Source organism: Colius striatus, chromosome 14 (assembly GCF_028858725.1).
Source record: "Colius striatus isolate bColStr4 chromosome 14, bColStr4.1.hap1, whole genome shotgun sequence".
NCBI lineage: Eukaryota > Metazoa > Chordata > Aves > Coliiformes > Coliidae > Colius > Colius striatus.
Window position 1 is genome coordinate 1,599,284 of NC_084772.1, and position 21,772 is coordinate 1,621,055.

The 21,772-nt window shown below is 55.9% G+C and overlaps 1 protein-coding gene across 1 annotated transcript in view; it reads left to right on the top strand.

Annotated features, from left to right (window-relative positions):
- Positions 1-21,772, top strand: part of GNAO1 (G protein subunit alpha o1) — a 142,860-nt gene that overhangs the window by 96,282 nt on the left and 24,806 nt on the right. Inside the window, exon 4 of the mRNA XM_062007512.1 lies at positions 5,131-5,291. Coding sequence (XP_061863496.1) covers positions 5,131-5,291 — 161 coding nt within the window. The remainder of the gene's footprint in view (positions 1-5,130; positions 5,292-21,772) is intronic.

The window sequence follows — 21,772 nt, forward strand, 5'->3', positions numbered from 1 at the left end:
AGGCAGCCAGCTCCAGGCTCCCCACTGAAGGTGGACACATCCAGCATTCCAGGGCAAAGCAGAGCTGAACAAATCCCTCTCTCAGTAACAACCAACCCAAGCCCAGTCAGCTTAGGGGTGAGGGAAATCCCCCTGTGGGAAACACAGGCAGGGAAGTGGCAGTGGGGTGGTATCACAGAGCTGCAGGGATGGGCTGGGATGCTCCCACCAGGTAACGAGCAGGCTGAAGGAGACCAGCCCAGCTTTGTGCCCCCAGCCAGCTGGTACTGAGGGGCTGGGAGACAGCAGCTGGGGAAAGGCAGAGGCAGTAATCATAAAATCATGGTCACAGAATCCTTTTGGGCTGGCAAAGCCCCTGAAGCTGCTGCAGTCCCAGCCCTGCCCTCACCCTGCCCAGCCCAGCACTGACCCACAGCCCTCAGCACCTCAGCTCCAGGGCTTTGGGATCCCTCCAGGGCTGGGCACTGCCCCAGCTCCCTGGGCAGCCTGGCACAGGGGCTCACACCCCTCTCAGGGGAGCAGCAGAGGAAGCAGCCCTGCACCATTCTGTGGCTCTCTCCAGCAATCCCAGGGGCAAAGTGCTGCCTATTTATAGCTCCTGAGGCAGCTCAAATACCACCGTGGTATTCATTAGCAAAACCCCCATCGATGAGAGCTGCAAGGCAGGGGTTGGGGGGGCTGGATGGGCTGGTTTGTTTTGCTTTCTTTGATTGCTGGCTGCAGTAGAGAGGCTGAGCATGGCAGGAGGCTCAGCTCCCCTCCCCTCAGGGACAGCAGCAGCCCCAGCCCAGGGGAGCTGGGAAGGGAAAAGTCAATCAGGCAGTATTTAAAACTCTACCTGCTGGGCCCAGGGGGGGCTGGAGATTTTAATGTCATTCCCAGCTTGAGATGCAGCCTGGAGAGGGAGAAGAGAAAGGGGTATCTTCTCTTCTTGGATCCTTAATTGCTTGTTAAATCATCTAACAAATGCCTCAGCCCCTGGATGGCCCCACGCTCCCTGGCACAGGGGCTTCACCCTTGGCAGGGGGCAGCAGAAACCTCTGAAAGGACTCACTTCACCTGCCTTTGCTGGATCTATCAAACTGGGACTTCAGTGGTTCACTCTGCAAATTAGAACTGAGCCTGGAATATTTTTATTACCATTCAGCATGAGCAGTAAGCTTTGCTGGGAGCCATTGCCCTGCCCCAGCCTGTCCAGTGTCAGCCTGCTCTGCACTGCACTGCAGCCTCTCCCATCCCCAAAGGCACCTCTGGCTACTGCCAGGGAGCATCTGCCAAAAGAATCCCCTGCGCTCTGAGTTGAGCCCCACTTCTGGCCCAGGCAGAGCTGATAACCACAGCCAGAGGTGCTGGTCTTGGCTCACTCCCCCACAATCAGTGGTGGGGGCTGGAAGGGCCCTGCAGAGCTGCTGCAGCCCCAGCCCCTGCTCCAGCAGCTTCCCCTGGCTCAGGGGGCACAGGAACGTGTCCAGCTGGGGTTGGAAACCTCCTGAGAAGGAGCCTCCACACCCTCCCTGGGCAGCCTGGGCCAGGGCTCCCTCACCTCAGCACCAAAGCACTTGCTCCTGGTGTTTAAATGGAACTTTCTGTGTTCCAGTTTCATCCCATCACCCCTTGTGCTGTCCCTGGGCACCACAGAGCAAAGCCCATCCCCATCCTCCTGACACCCACCCTTGAGGCATTTCTCAGCATTGCTGAGGTGCCCCTGAGCTCAGGCTTCTCTTCCCCAGGCTCAACAGCCCCAGGGCTGCAGCCTTTCCTCCTCACACACATGTTCCAGCCCCTCAGCACCTTGCTGGCCCTGCCCTGGCCTCTCTCCAGCAGTTCCCTGTCTGTCTGGAGCTGGGGAGCCCAGCACTGGCCACAGGACTCCAGATGAGGCCTCAGCAGGGCAGAGCAGAGGGGCAGCACAACCTCCCTGGCCCTGCTGCCCACACTCTTGGTGCCCCCAGGCTGCCACTGGCCCCTTGGCCACGAGGGCACCTTGCTGGTTCATGTTCATTTGCTGCCCACCAGCAGTGCCATGTTCTGCCCTGTCATCACTGCTTGTCTGTGCCTTCTGCTCAAACCCTCTCTCATTGGAGCTTAAGCCATGGGAACTGCCAGAAGTCTCAGTAGTGGTAAAGTTGAGGCAGCTGTTTCCCAGCACAGAGACTGTGATGACTGATGCTTTGCAGAAGCAACCTGCAGTTCAATCCACAAAGCTCAGGAGAAGCCCCCAGCTTGTTGGTAACAGCTGGAGAGCTTCAGATGTGCTTTGCCATCCCAAACAGAGGAACAGTTCTGTGGCTTACACCTACAATCCCCCTTCAGCAGGCAAGGTAGCATCTGGAAGGTCTCTTTCCTCCTTGAGTGGACACACAGGTGCTTTTTCTGCACTAGGCACAAAGTACCAGCATCACACCAGGCTGCAGCCCTGTGTGGACTGGCCAGCAGCAGGCTTTGTGTTATCTGGAGCCCATGAAATGAGCAGAGTTCCAGCTCCAGGCAAACAGCCCTGATGCTTTAGGAATAGTCACTTTGCTCACAGAGCAGCCTGGGGCAGAAAACAGGCTTTTGAAATTCACTGAAGTCCTCCAGGTTTGTCTTTGCTGGGAGGTGTGAGTCACCAGCCCTGTTTCTGCAGGAGGAGCAGAGCCTGGGCAGGGCACTGGGAGGATTCCTGGGCACTGGAAGGTGAAGTTGGGTTTCTCTGTTCATGAAACTCCACCTCATTCAACTCATGGGGTGGTGTCTCCATCCAGTACTGAGGCTTCTTCAGGATGGGTGTTTAGGAGACTTGAAGCTCCTTTTCTGAGTACTGAAGTGTCCAGCAGCTTCAGTCCCTTGCATCAGCTCTTTGGGATTCTTCTCACCAGTGTGAGTGTTCAGCAGAGGCTGCAGAGGAGCTTTGATCATGTCATACCCCTCATCCTTCCCACCCACACAGTCAGGTTACTGGGGGGGTTACCACAGGGCAAGGGGTCAGACAACAAATCTGATGAGGAGCAGCTAAGGGAGATGGGCTTATTTAGCCTGGGGAAGAGGAGGCTGAGGGGGTAAATGTGGTTGCTTTCTTCAGCTACTTGAAAGAAGGCTGTAGCAAGGTGGGTAGTTGGTCTCTTTTCTCTAGTAATGATAAGACAAGAGGAAAGGGGCTGGAGTTGCCCCAGGGGAGGTTGAGGTTGGAGCTGAGGCAGAACTGTTTCCCTGAGAGGGGTGTGAGCCCCTGTGCCAGGCTGCCCAGGGAGCTGGGGCAGTGCCCAGCCCTGGAGGGATCCCAAAGCCCTGGAGCTGAGGTGCTGAGGCTGTGGGTCAGTGCTGGGCTGGGCAGGGTGAGGGCAGGGCTGGGACTGCAGCAGCTTCAGGGGCTTTGCCAGCCCAAACCATTCTGTGATTGCTGTTTTGCCCTTTCTCATTGTACCCACAACAATGAAATAATCTGCTTGCTTTGCCACAAAGCTTGTAGTACCTTGTCCTCAGTGCTCAGGCAGTACCCAGGGACACAAAGCATCTGGCATTTGGGCTCTTACCATAACCAAACCTAAGCTGGGCTGCAGGGTGCTGACAGGGGCATGGGCAGAGGAAGAGGGCAAAGCCTGTGGTAGCTGGGACAGATGGAGGGAGCTGCTCCAGCAGGCTATGAATGAGCTCCCCAGGACCCACCCAGCCCTGGGGAGAGGGGCTGTTTCAGTGTGGGACAGTGACAACACAGCACAGGCACTGCCTGCACACCCCTGTGCCAGCTGCTGATTCTGATCAGCCTTTGCTGATTTAGACCAAACACCCTGGAAGGCAAAGGCTTCCCTCTGCATTGTAAGGATGGGTTTGAGGTAGCAGACAAGAGGCAAGGTGCTAAACCAAGGAGGTTGTCTTCAGTAGCTTGCTGTAAGCACCCATCAGGAGTAGCAGCTCCTCTTTGCCAATGAGCTACAGCAATGGCAATTGGGTTTGGTTCAGCTGGTAGAAATATGAGTCTTGTTCACAGTTTCCAAAGCAATGAAAGGAAAGCTCTGCAAGTTAGCCCACAGCCCTGGGGTTTCAGGAGCCTGGGGAAGGGGGGTGAGAGCTCTGCTTACTACCAAGCAAGCACAGGCAGGTCATTCAGTCTGATCATCCTGCTTCACAAGGAGGGAAGCATCAGCCACTGGACTATTGCAGTGGGGCTGAACTCAGCTGTCTAGACATTCCCATCCTAAATCTGAGACATCTTCCTGGCCCTGAGTTGTGTCAGAACACTGTTCCTCAGGAAGAGCTGCTGCTCCAGTGACTCTCATCTTTCTCACCCAGACTCCATCTGAACTCAGCCATCTGGTCCTGCCCTCTCTGCCATCCTCAGAGCCACAGGACATTCCTGTCCCCCTGAGTCACAGAGCACCAGCCAAGGTGGTCTGTGGTAGCAGGAATTAGCCTCTGTAGCTGGGGCTCAGAGCAAAGAACAAGAATCCAGGAACAGCAATAAGCCAGCAGCTGAAAATAAAATGCCTTTCTGGAGCCTTTCTGCTGGTTTTTCTGCTCCAGAGGGCCCCTGGAGAGCGAGGGACAGGCTGCAGAAGCATCCCTGCACTGAAAACACTCCTCTGTGTACTTCATCCTGGTGTCTCAAGTGCCCAGGGACAAGGGGTGATGGGCACAGGCTGCAACACAAACAGTTCCCCTGGCCCAGGAGGAGCAAGTCCTTTGGTGCTGAGGTGAGGGAGCCCTGGCCCAGGCTGCCCAGGGAGGGTGTGGAGGCTCCTTCTCAAGGCTTCCAACCCCAGCTGGACACGTTGCTGTGCCCCCTGAGCCAGGGGAAGCTGCTGGAGCAGGGGCTGGATGGGCTCTGCAGGGCCCTGCCAGCCCCCACCACACTGGGCTATGTGTGGATGCCTTTCTGCTCCCACAGCTCCACACACATGCAGTGCTCACTGGTTTGTCTGCTAAACACAGACATTTGTTCTCACGAGGCAGGTTGCACAAACAGCATCTTTCCCATGGCTTCCTTGCTCCATCTTCCTTGTGCCCTCTCTGCTGGATGCTGCAGTGTGGCTCCCACAGCCTCCCCCTGGGCAGCCTCTTTAGCCCTGCTGCTTTGGTGAGCTGCTGCTGAAATGTCTGGCTGCCAGCTCTGCCTTGAGCATCTCGGTGACCTCTCGTTTCTTTGCTCTGCAGGCTGATGCCAAGATGGTGTGTGATGTCGTCAGTCGGATGGAGGACACAGAGCCCTTCTCCCCAGAGCTGCTCTCAGCTATGATGAGGCTCTGGGCAGACTCTGGCATCCAGGAATGCTTCAACCGCTCCAGGGAATATCAACTCAACGACTCAGCCCAGTAGTGAGTATCCTCAGCTCTGCTTTTGTGTGGTTAGAAGCTGCATTTGGGGCTCACTGAAGAAGTCATTGGCCTCACAGCAGTGAATGTGAACACAGTTGTGCTTGCAGAGTGGGATGCCTCTTGGGTCAGAAAGGATCAGGCAGGATATTTGTGACCCCTCAGGCCAGCCTGGGGTCAGAGCTGGGACCCTGAGGGCAGGTTCCCAAACAGCTCCCACAAGGCTCAAGGCAGGGTTCTACACACATGGCTCTAGTGAGCAGAGGGAACCAACCCAAGGACGTGGCTGATGGGTTCTGTGTTTGGCTGGTTGGTTACAGAAGGGTGTGAGCAGCTGCTTTGCATAGTAGGACAGCTCTTGGGTTTCCTTTTCTGACAGGCAAATGCTGTGCTGACAGGCAGCTTTCCTACAGCCAAGGCTGCTGTTGCTTTTACAGGGGCCTTGTGTTGCTCTGGTACCACAGCCAGTGGCATCTCTAGCAGCAGGGACATCCAGGTCTCTTCTTTAATGCTGATTGTCTGAATCCAAGGCTTTGGTTTGACCCATGTAAGGACAGAACTTCTACCCATAAACAGCTGCTGTGGCTCTGAACAAATGCCAAATGCCTCCCCAGTTTGAGCTCAGACCCATTTCTAATGATAATCCATCCAAACTGTTTGCCTCCAGGAGGCTGAATCATCCCATCACTCCAATCACACAGTCAGGCAAGATGTCCCCTGGCCTGGGGCAGCAGTCACTGCAGTGTGGGTAAGTGCCAGAGGGACAAGCAAGCAAAGAGGGTTCATTTTCCCACTTACACCCCCAGAGCTTTTGGTAGCCAGGGAAACAAAGGCTTCCCCAACTGGCAACAAGGGAATGATGTGTCCATGCTTAGGGCTCTCCCAGTGTCTCCTGGCAACAAGTTCAGCAGCTGGCTGGTGCCCCTGGGGAGCCCTCAGTGCCTGCTCAGATTGTGCCATCTCTGCTCAGGGCTTTCCTGGATGTCTGTCAAAACACAAACCCAGCCTGGCCTGGCTGATGGCTTTGTTCTGTGTGATGGTCCCCAGTCTGCAGCAGCTCCTCCCATCCCAGCTGGGAGGACACTCAGGGAGCTGCAGCAGAGGCAGGTGATGGGACATCCCTTGGCATGGACTGCAAACCAACAGGGCATCCTGCAGATGTGGGCTTGGTGTCACAGCATCCAACTGCATCCCTGTGATGATCCTGCCACTTTGCTGCCTTCTAACCATTTGCTAGGTGCATGTCCACGTCCAAGCTGTATCTCATTGCCTGTAACAGCCACATCAGCCTTCTCTTCCCAGCAGTTTTCTGTTGGGTTTGGTTCTTTTCCTTCACAAAAGAAAGGTCTGATGGCACAAACATACCTTTGGAGGTATAAATGGCATAAAATGCCAGCCCCTCATTGCATTACAACCTTGTGGAAGATTCTTCAATTGGTTTCGAGCCAATTACCTCGAGGAAAGCATTTTGACTCTCCTTCCATGCAAGAGAGCAGTTGAAAATAATGAGCAGAGCCCTCCCAGTGTGGCCAGCTGCTGGGCAATTCATCAGCAAGAGCTCTGAAACCACAAGCAGTTTGTAGCCATGAACTGAAGAGGCTCTGTGCTGTGCTAGCCACAGCAATACCAACGTGTGGTTGCAGCCCAGGAAAAGGAATTTCAGTGCCTTGCAACAAAAGCCTTTGCATCCAGGGGAGGATGAGAGCTCCTCCTTGGCAGGGCTGTGCTGCCTCTCTCCTTGGCTGTGCTCTGCATCCTACTGTGGCTGGACACTTGTTTTCTCTGGGCTAGATCAGATGGTGAAGCTGAAGATAACCAAACCCTTCACTTGCAGAGACCTGCTGACTTTGAGGAGCCTGTAGTGGGTCTGGCACCAGGAGCAGGGATGCTGTGGCAGGGCAGGGCACTGCAGCACGTCCTGCTGCCTCTCCAGGCCCTGGTGCCATCACACCAGATGGTGATGCAAGAGAGAGCTCAGTTGGCACTTACTCACACCCAGAGCATCCCAGTGAAGAGAGGCATGTTTTTCATTTAATCCCTCAGTGCTTTGGGCTCATTTTCTTCTGCATGAGTGAAAGATTTCAGATGATTTTCTCTTTTTTCCCACCCCTCAGGAAAGGGTTTCTCTGGATTGACACTGATGTTGGGTTGAAAGCACCAGCAACTGCCAAATGTGTTCTCATTAGGGCTCAGAAGAAGGAATTGCAGGCAATCTGGAGGGCTCTGAAGTCCCCCACTTTCAAAAGCAGCGAGGAGCAGTGAGCTGGGCCAGCATTGCTCTGATTTCAGGCTTCTTTCAAGCTGATGTTTTGCTCCATGGTGCAAAGCACAAGTTGCAAAGCCTGAAGGCACCAAGTGACCAGGCCCAACGTAGGTGGAACCTTCAGAAGCGCTCCAGGCACATCCCTTCACCCCAGAAACCACCTGCTGAATGCCCACATGGCACACAAAGTCCCAGGCTGATGAGCAGCCTGCAGGAGCTGGCAGCGTGGCTCTTGTTGGTCCATCATTCCTTTCACTGCAAATGCCTTTCATATCATGTAGTAGAAGTGAGGAACAGCTCTTCTGTCAAAGATGGGCAGGAGAGCATTGCCTCCTCCTCTCTCTCCCTTGTGTGCCTGCCTGGCAGTGTGGGCAAGCCAAGCCCTGCCAAGCTTGGCTTTCTCAGGCTCTGGAGCCAGCCTGACCTTAGCAACGTTTCACAGCTGCAAAGGGCAGAAAACAGCCCTTTGCAAAGGGCAAACACAGCTGAGGAAGAGGGGAGGTTCTGTAATGGGCCTCCTGTGCCTTGGACAGCAAAAAGGAGAGCCATAGGGACAGCAAGAGCAGGGAACAAGATGCAGCAGGTGCTTTCATCTGGTTTTTGTTGCTGCATTTTTCCCTGAGGCAAATGCACGGGTGGGTTCAGTTCCACATTCCTCATCTCTTATGTTTGTATTCCTACTTTGTCTCCTTTTCTCATCTCTGTGCCTAGGAGCTAAATCTACCTCTGGTCATCAAAGGGTCTGCCCACTGCTGATGTCTTTGTCTCCTCTAGCCAGCTGCTGTCTGTGGAAGCACATCTGTGACCCACATTTTGCCTCCCAAAGCAGCAAAACGGGGCTTTCCAGCTGCTTTCCTGAATCTCCTGCTCTTGTTCAGATTTTAAGGCTGCCTTGTGCTTCCTAGGCTCGAGTCCCTAGCTAGCCTGGTCAGCAGGGGCCAGTGCCAAGGGCAGCTTTGACCTCACCCAGCCAGGGATGGGGCTGTTTGGTGGGCAGCCCGGAGCAGACGGAGCATCCACCAGTTCCCCGTGTGCGGATCCCAACAGGCTCAGGCTCTGCCAGGTGTGTAGGCACAGACACTTTGCAAGTACACAGGCACAAAAAAAGCCAGAATCCATCTCAAGTTATTCTCCTACTCTTTCCAAGTACAGGGAGAGAGCAGTTGATGATGCCAGGGCTGTGAAAGTGGGGTGAAGGTGTGAAACGCTTTGGGGCTGCGTTCAGCCCATCCGTCTTCACACGTAGCGGAGGTGTCAGGGCTGAGCTTTGGCTCCCTCCATGGGGAGAGATGCCTCCAGAGAAGGATACAGACCTCAGCTGAGAAAAGGAGGTGCAACTGTGTGCTGCTCTACCAGAGCTACCCATAGCCCTGACATCTCAAGTCTAAGTCTGTGCCACAACCGAGCCCAGAGTGGCCGATGCCTCGACCGCTTCAAGGGCTCCTCTGGCAGGGTCTTATTAAAGAGCAGCACCACACTCAGAATAAAACCCCACAGGGCCTTCTTTCTGTCTCATGTGAGACTGTTTTCTGATGTCTTTTCCTTGCAAAAGAGTTGTCTTTGCATGATGGTGTCTCCTCCCCTCCTGCTTCTGCATCCCACGTGCCAGCACACGCTTTGTGCTCATGGAACGGTGAGGAAAGAGCCAGATGTTGCTGTGATGTGGTGAGTGGCTTCCAGACTGAGTCCTGACGAGGCACCATTGGAACTGGCTGCCCACAGAGGCTCCAAATTCTCCCATCCTTGCAAACACCCAACACTGAGCTAACTGTCAGATGGAATTCAACTCTGCAGTTGAGCAGGGGGATAACTCCAGGGGTCCAATCTAAAGCAGCACTCTGGGGCTTGCTCCTCTCACTCTTTCTCTCCTGACATTGGGTTTAGAAGGCAGAGGGATCTTCAGGATCAGCTCCAGCCTCCCTTTCCTCTAGCCATGCAGCTCTGTGACAGTGCCCCTGGCACCTGTGGGACGTGGCCACCATGCATGGCTGGTAGGACATGGTCTGTTGTAACGAGCTGCTCTTGTTGCTGCTCCCTCAGACTAAAGAAAGAAGAATGATAGCTCAGGGTTTGCATTAATATTCCCATCAGCTGCACAGATTCCATTCTCTCATCACAGCTTTTGCATTAGAACATGCTTTTCCTCGTGCCTGTCACTTGTGCTGCCCTGGCATTGAATGGGAGGGGATGCCAGCACAAATGGAACAATCCAATGGATTGGGATGAGAAGAGGAACAGTGCATTGCACTGTGTACTGAACAACACACCTCTGTGGCTTGGAGCCCAAGCACCAGTAAAGCAGAAAGGGGAGTGCATCAGGAGCAGAGCTGCAGACACATTTGCCTGAATTCATGGCCTAAATCCCCCCCATAAGGAGATGTACCCACCAGCTTTGAATAATTGAGTTCCCCCTACAATGAGCAAAACAAAAGGGCTCATAAAGGCCAGAGCTGGTTGTCTGGAATCAGCAGCCCCTACAAATGAGATGCAAATGGATTTCCAGGGAGGAGCAGCTCCCTGCTGCCAGGGCTGGAGTGCCACAGGTTGGGCTTGGGAGGGACCTCTCAAGCAGGGCTGTGGCTGGTAAATGTGAGGTCAGGGAGATCAGGGCCAGGCTGAGCATCAGTGTGTCAGAGTCTGTCAGGGCTTGGGCCTGGTAGAGGTCTCAGGCTTTGTTATTAGGCTCATGAATGAAGGAATCGCTGTTGTCATTGCCTGTGCCTAGGAATGGGTGTCACCTGCAGGAAGGGCACAGCAGCAAAGATGTTGTGTTTGAAACCAGCTGGATGTTTTCCAGCATCTCACCCTCAGGCTTCATCCCCACAGATACCCAATTTCACCCAAACCTGGGTGCAGCCTCTCCAGGGGCTGCCTCTGTTGGCCCAAAGCCAGACCATAAGGTGGTATCTCAAAGGTGAGTGTGAAGCAATGCTCACCTTCCCCTCCCACCAAACACTGCCAGGAGAAGGTGAGCACTGAGCTTCCTCACCAGAAAACTCCCTCCCAAGCAGGGGGAGCAGAGTCCTGCAGGTCTCTGCATAACCAGCTCCATCAGAGACATTGCCACTGGCTGTAGTGCCCACCCTGCCTGGCCCCTCTCAGGCACTGGCACAGAGGACTCACACAGACCCACTCTTCCCTGGGGCACAGCCTTTCTGCAGAGGAGAGGCCATGCAGGAGCTTAGTCCTAGAGCCAAACCCCCTTTCCCTGAGCCACATGCAAGTCACTGGGGAAAGGGGGAACTGTCTCCAGTGATGCTCATGCAACATCTAAAGGAGGAAAAGCAGGAGATGCTGTCCCTGGTGACAGGGCAGAGGAGAAGCTACAGAGCTGGGCTTTAAAGCAGAGCTTGTGGCAGCACTCAGCAATGTGAGAGCATCCAGGAAAGCCTCCAGCAGCTGAGCCAGGGCTGTGGCTCTGCTCCTTTCCCTCTGAAGCAGCCAATCCCACCAGCAGCTCCACTGAAAGCTCAGCACCTCTTTTGATGTGGATTTTGCAGGCAAAGGCTGGTGGCACAGTGTTGTCACTTCCCCACTCCTAATCCTCCTTCACTTCCCAAAAAAACCCTGTCTGAAGAGACCCAGGAGGTAACACAGACGTGCAGGAGGAGCTGAGACCTGTGGGTAGTTCACTGCTCAGGGACAAAGAGGGAGCGGTACCTGCTGCCTCCCTGCCAGCTTTCCTTGCCATTGCACCCTGACACTCTTGTCTTTGGCCTGGGGATTAGTGCCATCTGGACATCTTGACTAAATCAGTTGCTGTTTAATGACTCAGGATCCCAACCAGGGCTGTCCCACTGCTGGCAAAGCTCCTGCCCCAGAGCTCGCTGCTCTCGCTGCCTGCAGCAGGGGACACTGCCACGTTCTGGGGACAATCTCTGCTCTTCCCACCAGGAGCAGCCAGCAGCACTGCTAAACAGAGCCCAGGGCACTCACTCCCCAAGAAACCTGCTGAACCACAGCCCTGAAGCCTGGGTAATCTGTTCTCATCACTGACTGCCAGACCCCACAGGAATGAGTGTGCCTTGCAAAGGGCTGGGGGTGACACACTCAGTGCAGGATTCGACTCTTTTTGGCTGAGTATTGGTGTATTTTTAGGCTGAAATGTCCTTATGAAACCAGCTGGAGCTGGCAGGCTGCCACCACCAAGGGCTGGGGTTTGGGTTTTGTTACTCTGTTCAGCTTGGTTTTCCCTGCTGCTGTCTGCAGCCCCCTCTGCCACCAGCCCAGCCTCTCCCTGTGGTGCTCATGCCCTGCAGCTCACCTCTCACTGGGATCTCCCACCTTTCACCACAACCTCATTCCCATGGCAGTGCTGGTGTGCAGCTCCCCAGCCAAGTTCAGGCTCTCCTGGCAACCTGCAGCCCCTGCTCCTCCTCTCCTGTAGGGAGCCCAAGCTTCCCTCTCCCTTGCTGCACTTTGACATACCACATGCCCCCAGCTCTGCCCTCACAGCCAACCTGCCCCTGCAGGACAGGCAGCATCACTAGGAGAGAGGGCAGGACACAAGTGGCTGCTGCCAGCGAGGCTCCTGGGACGTCCTGCTGCTGGTTGGAGCTCCTCAGGGAATCAGGTACCTCCAGCAAGGCAAGTGTCCCTCTGGGTGGGTAATTCCTGCTTTATGCCAGCTTGGTTGGCATCCAGCTCCTGGTCACTGTGAGCCCTGAGGGTGCCAATGGCTGCCCTGAGCCCTGTGGCTCTGCAGTGTGTCTGCAGGCAGAGCTGTCAGAGGCCACCATGGCAGCGTGTGCCAGGCTGGGGGGTGAGCACAGTGCTGGGATGTGGCTGCTGACAGCTCCTGCCTGAGACCCTGAAATGGCAAAGAATGGCAGGAACTTGGGGGTTCTGTGTAGCCAGGCTCTGGGATGGAGCACAACATCTGCCACACAGCTCTGTGGTGTGACAGGAATCTGCTGCCTCCACCCCATCCCCAGCCAGAGGGACACTGAGGGGCTGGAGCCACATCTGAGCTGGGGAAGGGGCTGGAGCACAAGGGGCTGGGGAGGGGCTGAGGGAATGGGGGTGTTGAGCCTGCAGAAGAGGAGGCTGAGGGGAGACAGGAGCCCTCTCTGACACTCCCTGACAGGAGGCTGCAGGGAGCTGGGGGTCAGGCTCTGCTCCCCAGTAACAAGTGTCAACAGGCAATGGGCTGGAGTTGCCCCAGGGGAGGTTGAGGCTGGAGCTGAGGCAGAACTGTTTCCCTGAGAGGGGTGTGAGCCCCTGTGCCAGGCTGCCCAGGGAGCTGGGGCAGTGCCCAGCCCTGGAGGGATCCCAAAGCCCTGGAGCTGAGGTGCTGAGGGCTGTGGGTCAGTGCTGGGCTGGGCAGGGTGAGGCCAGGGCTGGCACTGCAGCAGCTTCAGGGCTTTGCCAACCCAAATGAAAGTGATTTTATGACACATGGCAGAGCTGCCTGGCACCAGCCATGGGATGAACAGCTCAGGGGGAGCCACTCCAGCCCAGAACCAGCACAGCAAGGCTGGGCAGATCACCTCCAAGCACTCAGGACACAGTTCTCTTCCTTTCTCCCTCCTCCACATTCCCACAGCCTCCAGCCTTTCCCTGCCCCACGTGGCCCATCTGGACATTCCCCTCCCTTAGGTACAGGGTGTGATTCCTCCATTGGTCCCTCTCAGCAGATGGATGCTGAGGCAGTGCAGTTCACCAGCTCACAGCCCACAACAAGCATGTAGGTGGGTGCTGCAGGTGTGCAGGCACTGCCATCCTCCCCTGGCCTGGCTGGGCTCCAGCCCTGCCTGCAGCCCCTGTGCTGGGAGAGGGAGAGCAGTGCAGCATCCCCACCTCAGCTGCTCAAGGGTGGGACTTAAACCAAACCAAACCATCAGCTTAGCTCAAAAGCCCCCACTTTTCAATACATACTAAGACAACCATTGGAAAATTGCTTTTATCTGCTGCCTTCTAAGCCCCCTGGCTTATACTCTGAAGCCTTTTGTCTGTGAGCAGGAGAGCTGGAAAGCCCTTTTTTATTTCCTTAAGCAAATAGTCCATCTAATGCCCAGCCTTGAGGGGCCTGAGGCTGGAAGAGAGAGCAGAAATGGAGGGGGAAAAATGTAGCAAACATGGTGAAACTTGCCATGAAATCCCAGGACTTGACACTGATGGTGACAAAGCAGCAGTGCTGTGCCCATGAGGCAGGGTGGCACAGCCCCTGGCAGGAAGGCAGAGCTGCCACAGCCCACTGTGCCCATCAGGGGCCAGGCTGAAGCTCCTTCTCCAGGTTCCCCCATGCAGACAGTAAATCTGTGAGATGCTGATGGCCACAGTGGTGAGAGCAGCCAGGGCAGAGGCAGAAGCCTGTGGGGTTGGGCAGAGCATGGACAGGGGTCTGGCTGAGCCCCACAGGAGCAGGGCCCCAGAGCTCAGCCAAGGAGTCCTGATGATGATTGGGTTTGGTTTGAAGTCCCACCCTTGAGCAGCTGAGGTGGGGACCCAAGGGCAGCTGAGTGTGCCACTGCCAGTCTCCTGTGCCACTGGCAGCCTCCTGTGCCACGGACTGGCAGCCTCCAGTGCCACTGCCAGCCTCCTGTGCCACTGACAGCCTCCTGTGCCACTGACTGGCAGCCTCCTGTGCCACTGACAGCCTCCTGTGCCACTGACAGCCTCCAGTGCCACTGCCAGCCTCCTGTGCCACTGACTGCCTCCTGTGCCACTGACTGCCTCCTGTGCCACTGACAGCCTCCTGTGCCACTCTCCCACTGAGCCCATGTACTTCAGGCACATATTTGACCTTTCCCTATTATCATCTTGTTTCCATTTCTTTCTCTCCCCCCCTGCAACACACAGAGCTAGGGCTGGGTCTGTGTCCTTTCATTCATCTGGTTATCTATTAGAGTGAAAACAACACTGAGACTGCCTGTAAACTATTGCTTCACCTTCTCCAGATCTGCTCTTTGCCTCCAGACCAGCAGCACGACACTCAGACACTCAGACCCAAGCCCACCATCCCTGCTCTGTCAGCCTCCACCAGAACACTCCCAGCAGCCCCTGCCCAAGCCCTCAGCTCTGGCTGGGCTCCTGTGGGTGGGCACACACTCATTCTGCTCTGTGGGCACAGGCTGTGGCCAGGGCTGCTTGGTTTGGGCAGGAGGCTGATGTGCAGCAGAGTGAACATCCATCTTTGTGCCAAAATCCTCATGCTGACATCTTCCCCACCTCCTGGCTCTTTAAGGCATTGAAGTGTTGGAGTACCTGGACATCTCTCAGGTCCCTCAGGGAAGTCTCTTCTAGAGCTGAGTTTATTAGAGGGGAGAAATAGTTCTGAGCCTTGATTGTAGGCAGCAGCTTCTCCATGCTGCTGGGAGGGAGGAGAAGAGATCCAGGGGAGAAAGAAACCAGGCACAAACTGCACATGGAGCCAGGCCAAGGTGTCAGCCTGGGTTTGGGTGGCTGCTCCAAGCCTTGCTGGGGATGTCTGCTGCACTGTGCTTCACTGTAACCCCTTCCCTGCTGGGCTACATTGAAGAGCAGCTTTGCTGGGAGCACCAGCATTGAAAAGAAACTCACTGCACCAGAACTGTGAGCCCAGGCCATGAAACACCCTGTGGGCAGTCACTGTGGCTCTGAGGCTCTGGCAGCACTTTTAATGACATCAATCAATGCCTTGGGATGGCTTTGGGTGTGGAAGGTTTGATGTCAGCATCACAACCATTTCCAAATCCTCCTTCAGGATAGTACCAGCCAGCACATCCCACCAGGCAGCCCCAAAGCCAGCCTCAGCATCTGCAGCTCCATGGCCTTGCAGTCCCCAGTGTGAGAGGGACTGCACCAAGGGAGGGGGCTGCAACAGTGAAGCCAAATCTGCAATGGGCAGGAGCAGGAGAAAAGAGAAAGAGGGAGCTGACACCAGCTGCCAAGAGTTGGGCATTGGTGACTGAGTCCAGGCAAGAAGCTTTGCTCACGTTAAACTGATGTTGGAAGCAGCAGCTTTGCATTAAGAAATGCCCAGAGGAGCATCCCACTGCCCAGATACACATAAACAAGTGACACAAGTACAGAAGTGACAAGGAAATGCAGGGAAAGTGGCTGCAAGTTTCAGTTGAGGAGCTCAACCAGCTGCATCCTGCCCAGGAGACCACCAGGAGGACATAAAAGCCTTTCCATACCCATGACAAAGAGCTGCATCTTGTGGTCCAGAGCCTTGACCAGGTCCCACCTGTGCCAGTTCCAGCCCTGGAGGTGACAGGGGATGGTTCAGGAGAGGATACAGCTCAGAGTAACCTCTTCCCACCTAGCTGGGTGAGGCTGGGTGGGTTTCCCACCTGCCTGTGCTTCCCAGCAGCAGTGGAGCAGCCAGGCAGGGCAGCAAGGCTCAGCCCCCCTGTGCTCATCCAGACATCTGCCATCGTGATGGGACACTTGGGAACACTTGAAACACTTGGTAGCAACTAGAAAATGTGCTCAATGCACAGAGGTCACCCACATGGCCTGTTTGTCTTACAAAGGGTTTCTCTGACCTCTGAGTGCCCAGGGAGCTGCCCAAGCTCCTGCTCTGCCTGACTCAGCCCATTCCTCACACAGATTCTGTGTTCTACCCCTTGTGCTGTCCCTGGGCACCACAGCAAAGCCCATCCCCATCCTCCTGACACCCACCCTTGAGGCATTTCTCAGCATTGCTGAGGTGCCCCTGAGCTCAGGCTTCTGTTCCCCAGGCTCAACAGCCCCAGGGCTGCAGCCTTTCCTCCTCACACACATGTTCCAGCCCCTCAGCATCTTGCTGTCCCTGCCCTGGCCTCTCTGCAGCAGTTCCCTGTGTCTCTGCAGCTGGGGAGCCCAGAACTGGCCACAGGACTCCAGCTGAAGCCTCAGCAGGGCAGAGCAGAGGGGGAGCAGAACCTCCCTCACCCTGCTGCCCACACTCTTAATGGGCTGCCATTGACTTCTTGCCCATGAGGGCATGCTGCTGGCTCATAGTTATCAACTCTCTCCTGGAGCTGCTCTCCATCATGTTCCCTTCCATCTTCTGCCACATACTCCCATCCCAGCAGAGCCACGTTATGCCCCTCTGCTGTGTTTTCAGCTGCCACCCCTCTGCCTGTGCATGCTGAGCCTGGCAGCCCTCTGGCACGTGGAGATGATCCCAGGGAGCTCTGGCTGCCTCCTTTCTCCACACAACCTCCTCCCTTTTCCTCACTTGTGCCTTAAATGCCATCAGTCCAACCCTCAGGGTCACACTGGGTGAAGACCCAACGTGAGCACTGTGTGTGTGCAATAGTGTGACCCAGCCTGCAGCCTTCCCTGCATGGACATGAGGGGCCACTCCTGGCATCTGGGGGGGTTCTTTTTGTTTTCCCTTTGCAGTGGGAGCCAAAAAGCTGTTTATTTTGAGAAGGGATTGGACAGGGCTGACCCTTCCATCAGCTGGTGCAGTGCTGCCCAGTGAGCAGGTCCTGCTTAGCCTGTGCTGGAATGCAGAGCCATTGATCTGCAGAACTCACCAAAAGCCATGTGGGAATGCAGGGAATTGTATTGCATGGGGCAGAAAAAGGTACATGACAACACCCATGTTCAGCCTTCTTTGTTCAGCATGAGGGGGAGGAAAAGAGGCATTTCTTGATGCCCCTTCAGAGTCTGGGGTGCAGGTAGGGTCCAGTCATCGATGGCAACAGCCCTTGTAGGCTGCTCTTCCTCTGGGGATGGCATTCATTCCCACCAGCCTTGCAGCATCTGCCCCTACATGGGCAAAACCCCCAGTACAAACATGGAATCATATTGCTTAAGGGTTCTAAAACTCAGTGTGGAAGGGTCTCGTGGTTGAAGCTCCTGAGTGTGATTTAGGGAACCTAAACTGAGTGCCAAGGGCCACCTCAGGCTTCCCCTCTCAGCCCTTGTATTTGTAGGAGGTGACAGCACAAGGGGTGATGGGCACAGGCTGGAGCATGAAAAGTTCCCCTGGCCCAGGAGGAGCAAGTCCTTTGGTGCTGAGGTGAGGGAGCCCTGGCCCAGGCTGCCCAGGGAGGGTGTGGAGGCTCCTTCTCAGGAGGTTTCCAACCCCAGCTGGACACGTTCCTGTGCCCCCTGAGCCAGGGGAAGCTGCTGGAGCAGGGGCTGGGGCTGCAGCAGCTCTGCAGGGCCCTGCCAGCCCCAGCACTGGGGGATCCTGTGTGCTCCAGCAGCAGAGCAGGCAGAAGTGTGGGCTGGGCACAGGCAATGCTTGTGCTAAGCAGGCATCTGCTCGAGATGCTCTTCTCCCCTCTGCAGCCAAGAGGGAGCTCAGCAAAGGCATTTATTGCCAATAAAGTCCATCTTGCCTGGAAGAATTCCTGATGTTTTCCAGACCTAGTGCTGCTCTGGGCCAGTTCCATCCTCCCCCTGGAAGTGGTTTGCTCCTGAGTGGATTCAGACATCTCCCACCAAGCCAGCAGAGGCTCCTGATCCACCCCCTTGGCCACAGCAGCACCTGGGCTCACATATGGCTCCCAAGAGCCATGGCCACTGGCAGATCCATGGGCACACAGCAGTGGCTGCTTCTGGCAGGGACAGGTCCTTGGGCCACCTCTGCACAAGCCCAAGTGCAGAGGCAGTAGCTGTCCCCAGCCCTCGTGGAGGTGATGTCCATGGGGCTGGTGTGTCAGGCCACAGCAGCTCTGTGCTTGGGCTGTCCTCTACAGAGTACCCCAGGCTGATGCTGGCACAGCCCTGGCCCTGCTGCATCATCAGCTGACCACAGGGATCAGTCTGTGCCTGCAGAGACCTGGCAGCACCCCAGGCAGCTGGCTGATGGGCTGCAGGAGCTTCACCTTCCAGGGCTGGTGGTGTGGTGACAGGACACCAGTCTTACAGACCTCTCTGAAGTTGCTCATGCCCAGGAGAGGGGGAGAGAGGAAAGCGGGTGCTCAGAGGACATGTCTCCAGCCCAGGTGGCAGCCTTCCCTCCTGGGAGCTGTTGTGATACACAGCAAACAAATCTCCTCCTAAGAACACTTCTGAAGGTGCTGTGAAGAGATGAGAAGCACCAAGAGTTTGCCCTTATGTGTCCCCAGCCTGGCTTGACACCACAACTCTGCAGTGCCACAAGCAAAGCTGTTCTCAGAGGAGCCCCAGCCTGGCAGGCACTAAGGAGGAGCAGGATGGCCATGTGCAGGGCACAGCTTTCACACACCCAAGAGATCCACCCCTGCCTGGGCTAACCAAGACCTTTCTCAGTGTGCATTGCCAGGCTTTGCTGTGGCTTAGCTGGGAGCCACATCTGTCTGTGGCAGAGTCTTGGCTGGGTTTGGTACCTGTGGTTTGTTGCCAGGGCTGCTTGGATGGGATTTGAATGCAGATACCCCCACAGCATGCTGGTGGGTCAGGAAAATGGGCAGATGAGAAGATCCAGAACCATGACTCCCCCTCCATCACCAGCTACACACCTTCCCTGCCATGGGGAGTGGATAAATGAGGCCCCTGATTGAAGTCAGCTCCCAACACACCCACCCCACTCCTCAGAATTGCTGTGGGCATCCTCCCTCTGCCTGGTGTGAAGGCACAGATCTCATTAACTAATGCTTGCCTTTGTGCCATTAGATCTAAATCCCTCAGCAGTGCTCTCCCTGCTGCAGGCAGACCCCCAGCACTACAGGAACACTGCAGCTGCTTTCTTCTTTCCAGTTAGAAATGCTGATGTTAGTGCTCCCTCCCTGCTGCCACAAGTGTGCAGATACCTGTCCTGAGCCTCCCTGCACACCCTGCTGAGCCTCCCTGGCCAGTGGCTGAGCAAAAGCCCCCAGCACTAGTTTCATCTGTGGGCACAGCTGATTTCTTGCCAGGGTTGGAGTCATTGTGAGTGATTAGCTCAGGGAGCTGCAGGGGCTGTGGCCACCCAGCCTGTGAGGTCTCTGCCCTGTGCTCTGACCAGAGCTCCTTCCCAAAACAAGCCCTTCCTTATCCCAAACTCCTTGTGCCTTATTTTTAGCCAGGAAGCCATCACCTCCCCTGTCAGCAGCTTTATAACAGCAGTCCTGGAGCAAAGAAGCCCCCATCAAACCCACTGATGCTGTTGCATAAAGGTTTAGGCATAGATCCTGCTCCCTTCCAGGGTGCAGAGTCCCACCTCATCTCATCCCTGCTCCAGCTACTGTCCTTCAGAGCTGCTCATCAGGAGAAAGCAGAAGCTTCCAATGCTCCAGGCTGGGGCAGAGGGGCTGGCAACTGCTGCAGGGAAAGGGCCTGGGGGGGTTACAGGAGGCAGCAGTGTGCCCAGGGGGGCAAGAGGCCAAGGGCAGCCTGGCTGGGATCAGCACTGGGGGGGCAGCAGGAGCAGGGCAGTGCCTGTGCCAGGTCCTAGAGGTGGTTACCACTGAGGAAGAGACCAGAGAACAAGTCTTAAGGGGTTATTTAGCCTGGAGAAGAGCAGACTGAGGGGAGGTGTGGTTCCTGTCTGCAGCTGTGGGAAAGGGGCTGTAGTAAGGTGGGTAGTTGGTCTCTTTTCTCTAGTAATGAATGACAGGACAAGGGGAAACAGCCTCAGGTTGCCCCAGGGGAGGTTGAGGCTGGAGCTGAGGCAGAACTGTTTCCCTGAGAGGGGTGTGAGCCCCTGTGCCAGGCTGCCCAGGGAGCTGGGGGAGTGCCCAGCCCTGGAGGGATCCCAAAGCCCTGGAGCTGAGGTGCTGAGGGTCAGTGCTGGGCTGGGCAGGGTGAGGGCAGGGCTGGGGCTGCAGCAGCTTCAGGGCTTTGCCAACCAACATGATTCTATGACACCTAAGTAAGCTGTTGAGCCTGTGCCTCAGCTGCAGCCTGTTGTGCTCCTGCCTGTGCCCTGGCTGCAGAGGGCACCTGTGTGCAGGGAAGCCTTGAGCAGCCTGAGCCCTGCATCATCCCATGGCTCAGATCTACACAGTGCTGCTGGGACATTCCAGGCAGCCCCCAGCAAAATCCCTCTGCTCATCAAACCAAGGCAAGGCTGCCCTGTGGTTGGTGGCTCAGCACCACACAATGGCTTTAATCACAGAGGCTGTGTATGAACAGTGGCATTGCCCAGATGGGGACAGTGCTGAAAGGGATGACAGCAGTGCCAGCAAGCCAGGGTCAGCAGAGCAGCCCCTGCAGCAGCTCCAGGGAGGCTTGTGTTCAACTGGCTGCTTCTGCAAGTAGCATCCTATTGAGTGATCATAAAGCAGCCTGTTAGAATAGAACATGGTAGTTTTGTCTCTCTCCACATCTCAGATAGGATCCAGGAGGTGAGATAAACCCCTTCCTGATGTGATGAAAGGCTCTGGAGAGCTTCTGTGCAGGAATGTCTTGGGAGCAGAGCAGAGGTGCTCACAGGGGATGTGTGGAGGCTTACAGAGATGTCCCAGGATCCCAGCATGGTGGGGTGGGAAGGGCCCTGCAGAGCTGCTGCAGCCCCAGCCCCTGCTCCAGCAGCTTCCCCTGGCTCAGGGGGCACAGGAACGTGTCCAGCTGGGGTTGGAAACCTCCTGAGAAGGAGCCTCCACACCCTCCCTGGGCAGCCTGGGCCAGGCTCCCTCACCTCAGCACCAAAGGACTTGCTCCTGGTGTTTAAGTGGAACTTTGTGCTCCAGCTGATGCCCATTCCCCCTTGCCCTTACACTGCCAGGGAATCAAGGGGCATAGGGAGGAGAGAGCACAACTGTTCCCAGCCATTGATTAGCAAAGCTGAGTTGTGCCAGGCAGTTTGAAAGCCAGGCAGGGGAAGCTCCTCCCAGGCAGAGGGTGTCTGAGCTGGGAAGTGCCCTGCTGCAGATGTGGCTGCAAGGTTTAACATTCCTTCAGAATGCACCTGGACACGTTTCTGCAAGGGATGTCCCAGAGGAGTAATGACTGGAAAGGTATCCCCCTTTCCTCTGCCTCTCCATCACCCCTGGGCAGGATTGGAGGCAGGATTCATGCTCTCAACACCTGCCCTTGGACACCAGAGAAGCTGGGTGGGTCATTGGTCTGACCCAGACACACTTCAGCATCCCCTCACAGAGTTCAGTGTTCACATCCCAGGGCACACAGATGAGCCCACATCTGCTTTCCCAGGGGCTGCTCCTGTCTGAGGAGGCTGTTGGTGTTGCTTTCTCCCTCTCTCCCCCAGGCAGGGCTCTGGTCACCAGCTCAGCCTGCAGCACAGGGTCCCCTCACTCCAGCAGCAGCTCCAGGGTGTGTTGCTGACCAAACTGGCACCCTTGAGTGGCCCCACAGCAGCTTCTCCTGGAGACACTTCATGTCCTGAAGCACCTCTGTTATACAGTTGCTATTCAGTGACTCTGCTCATCTG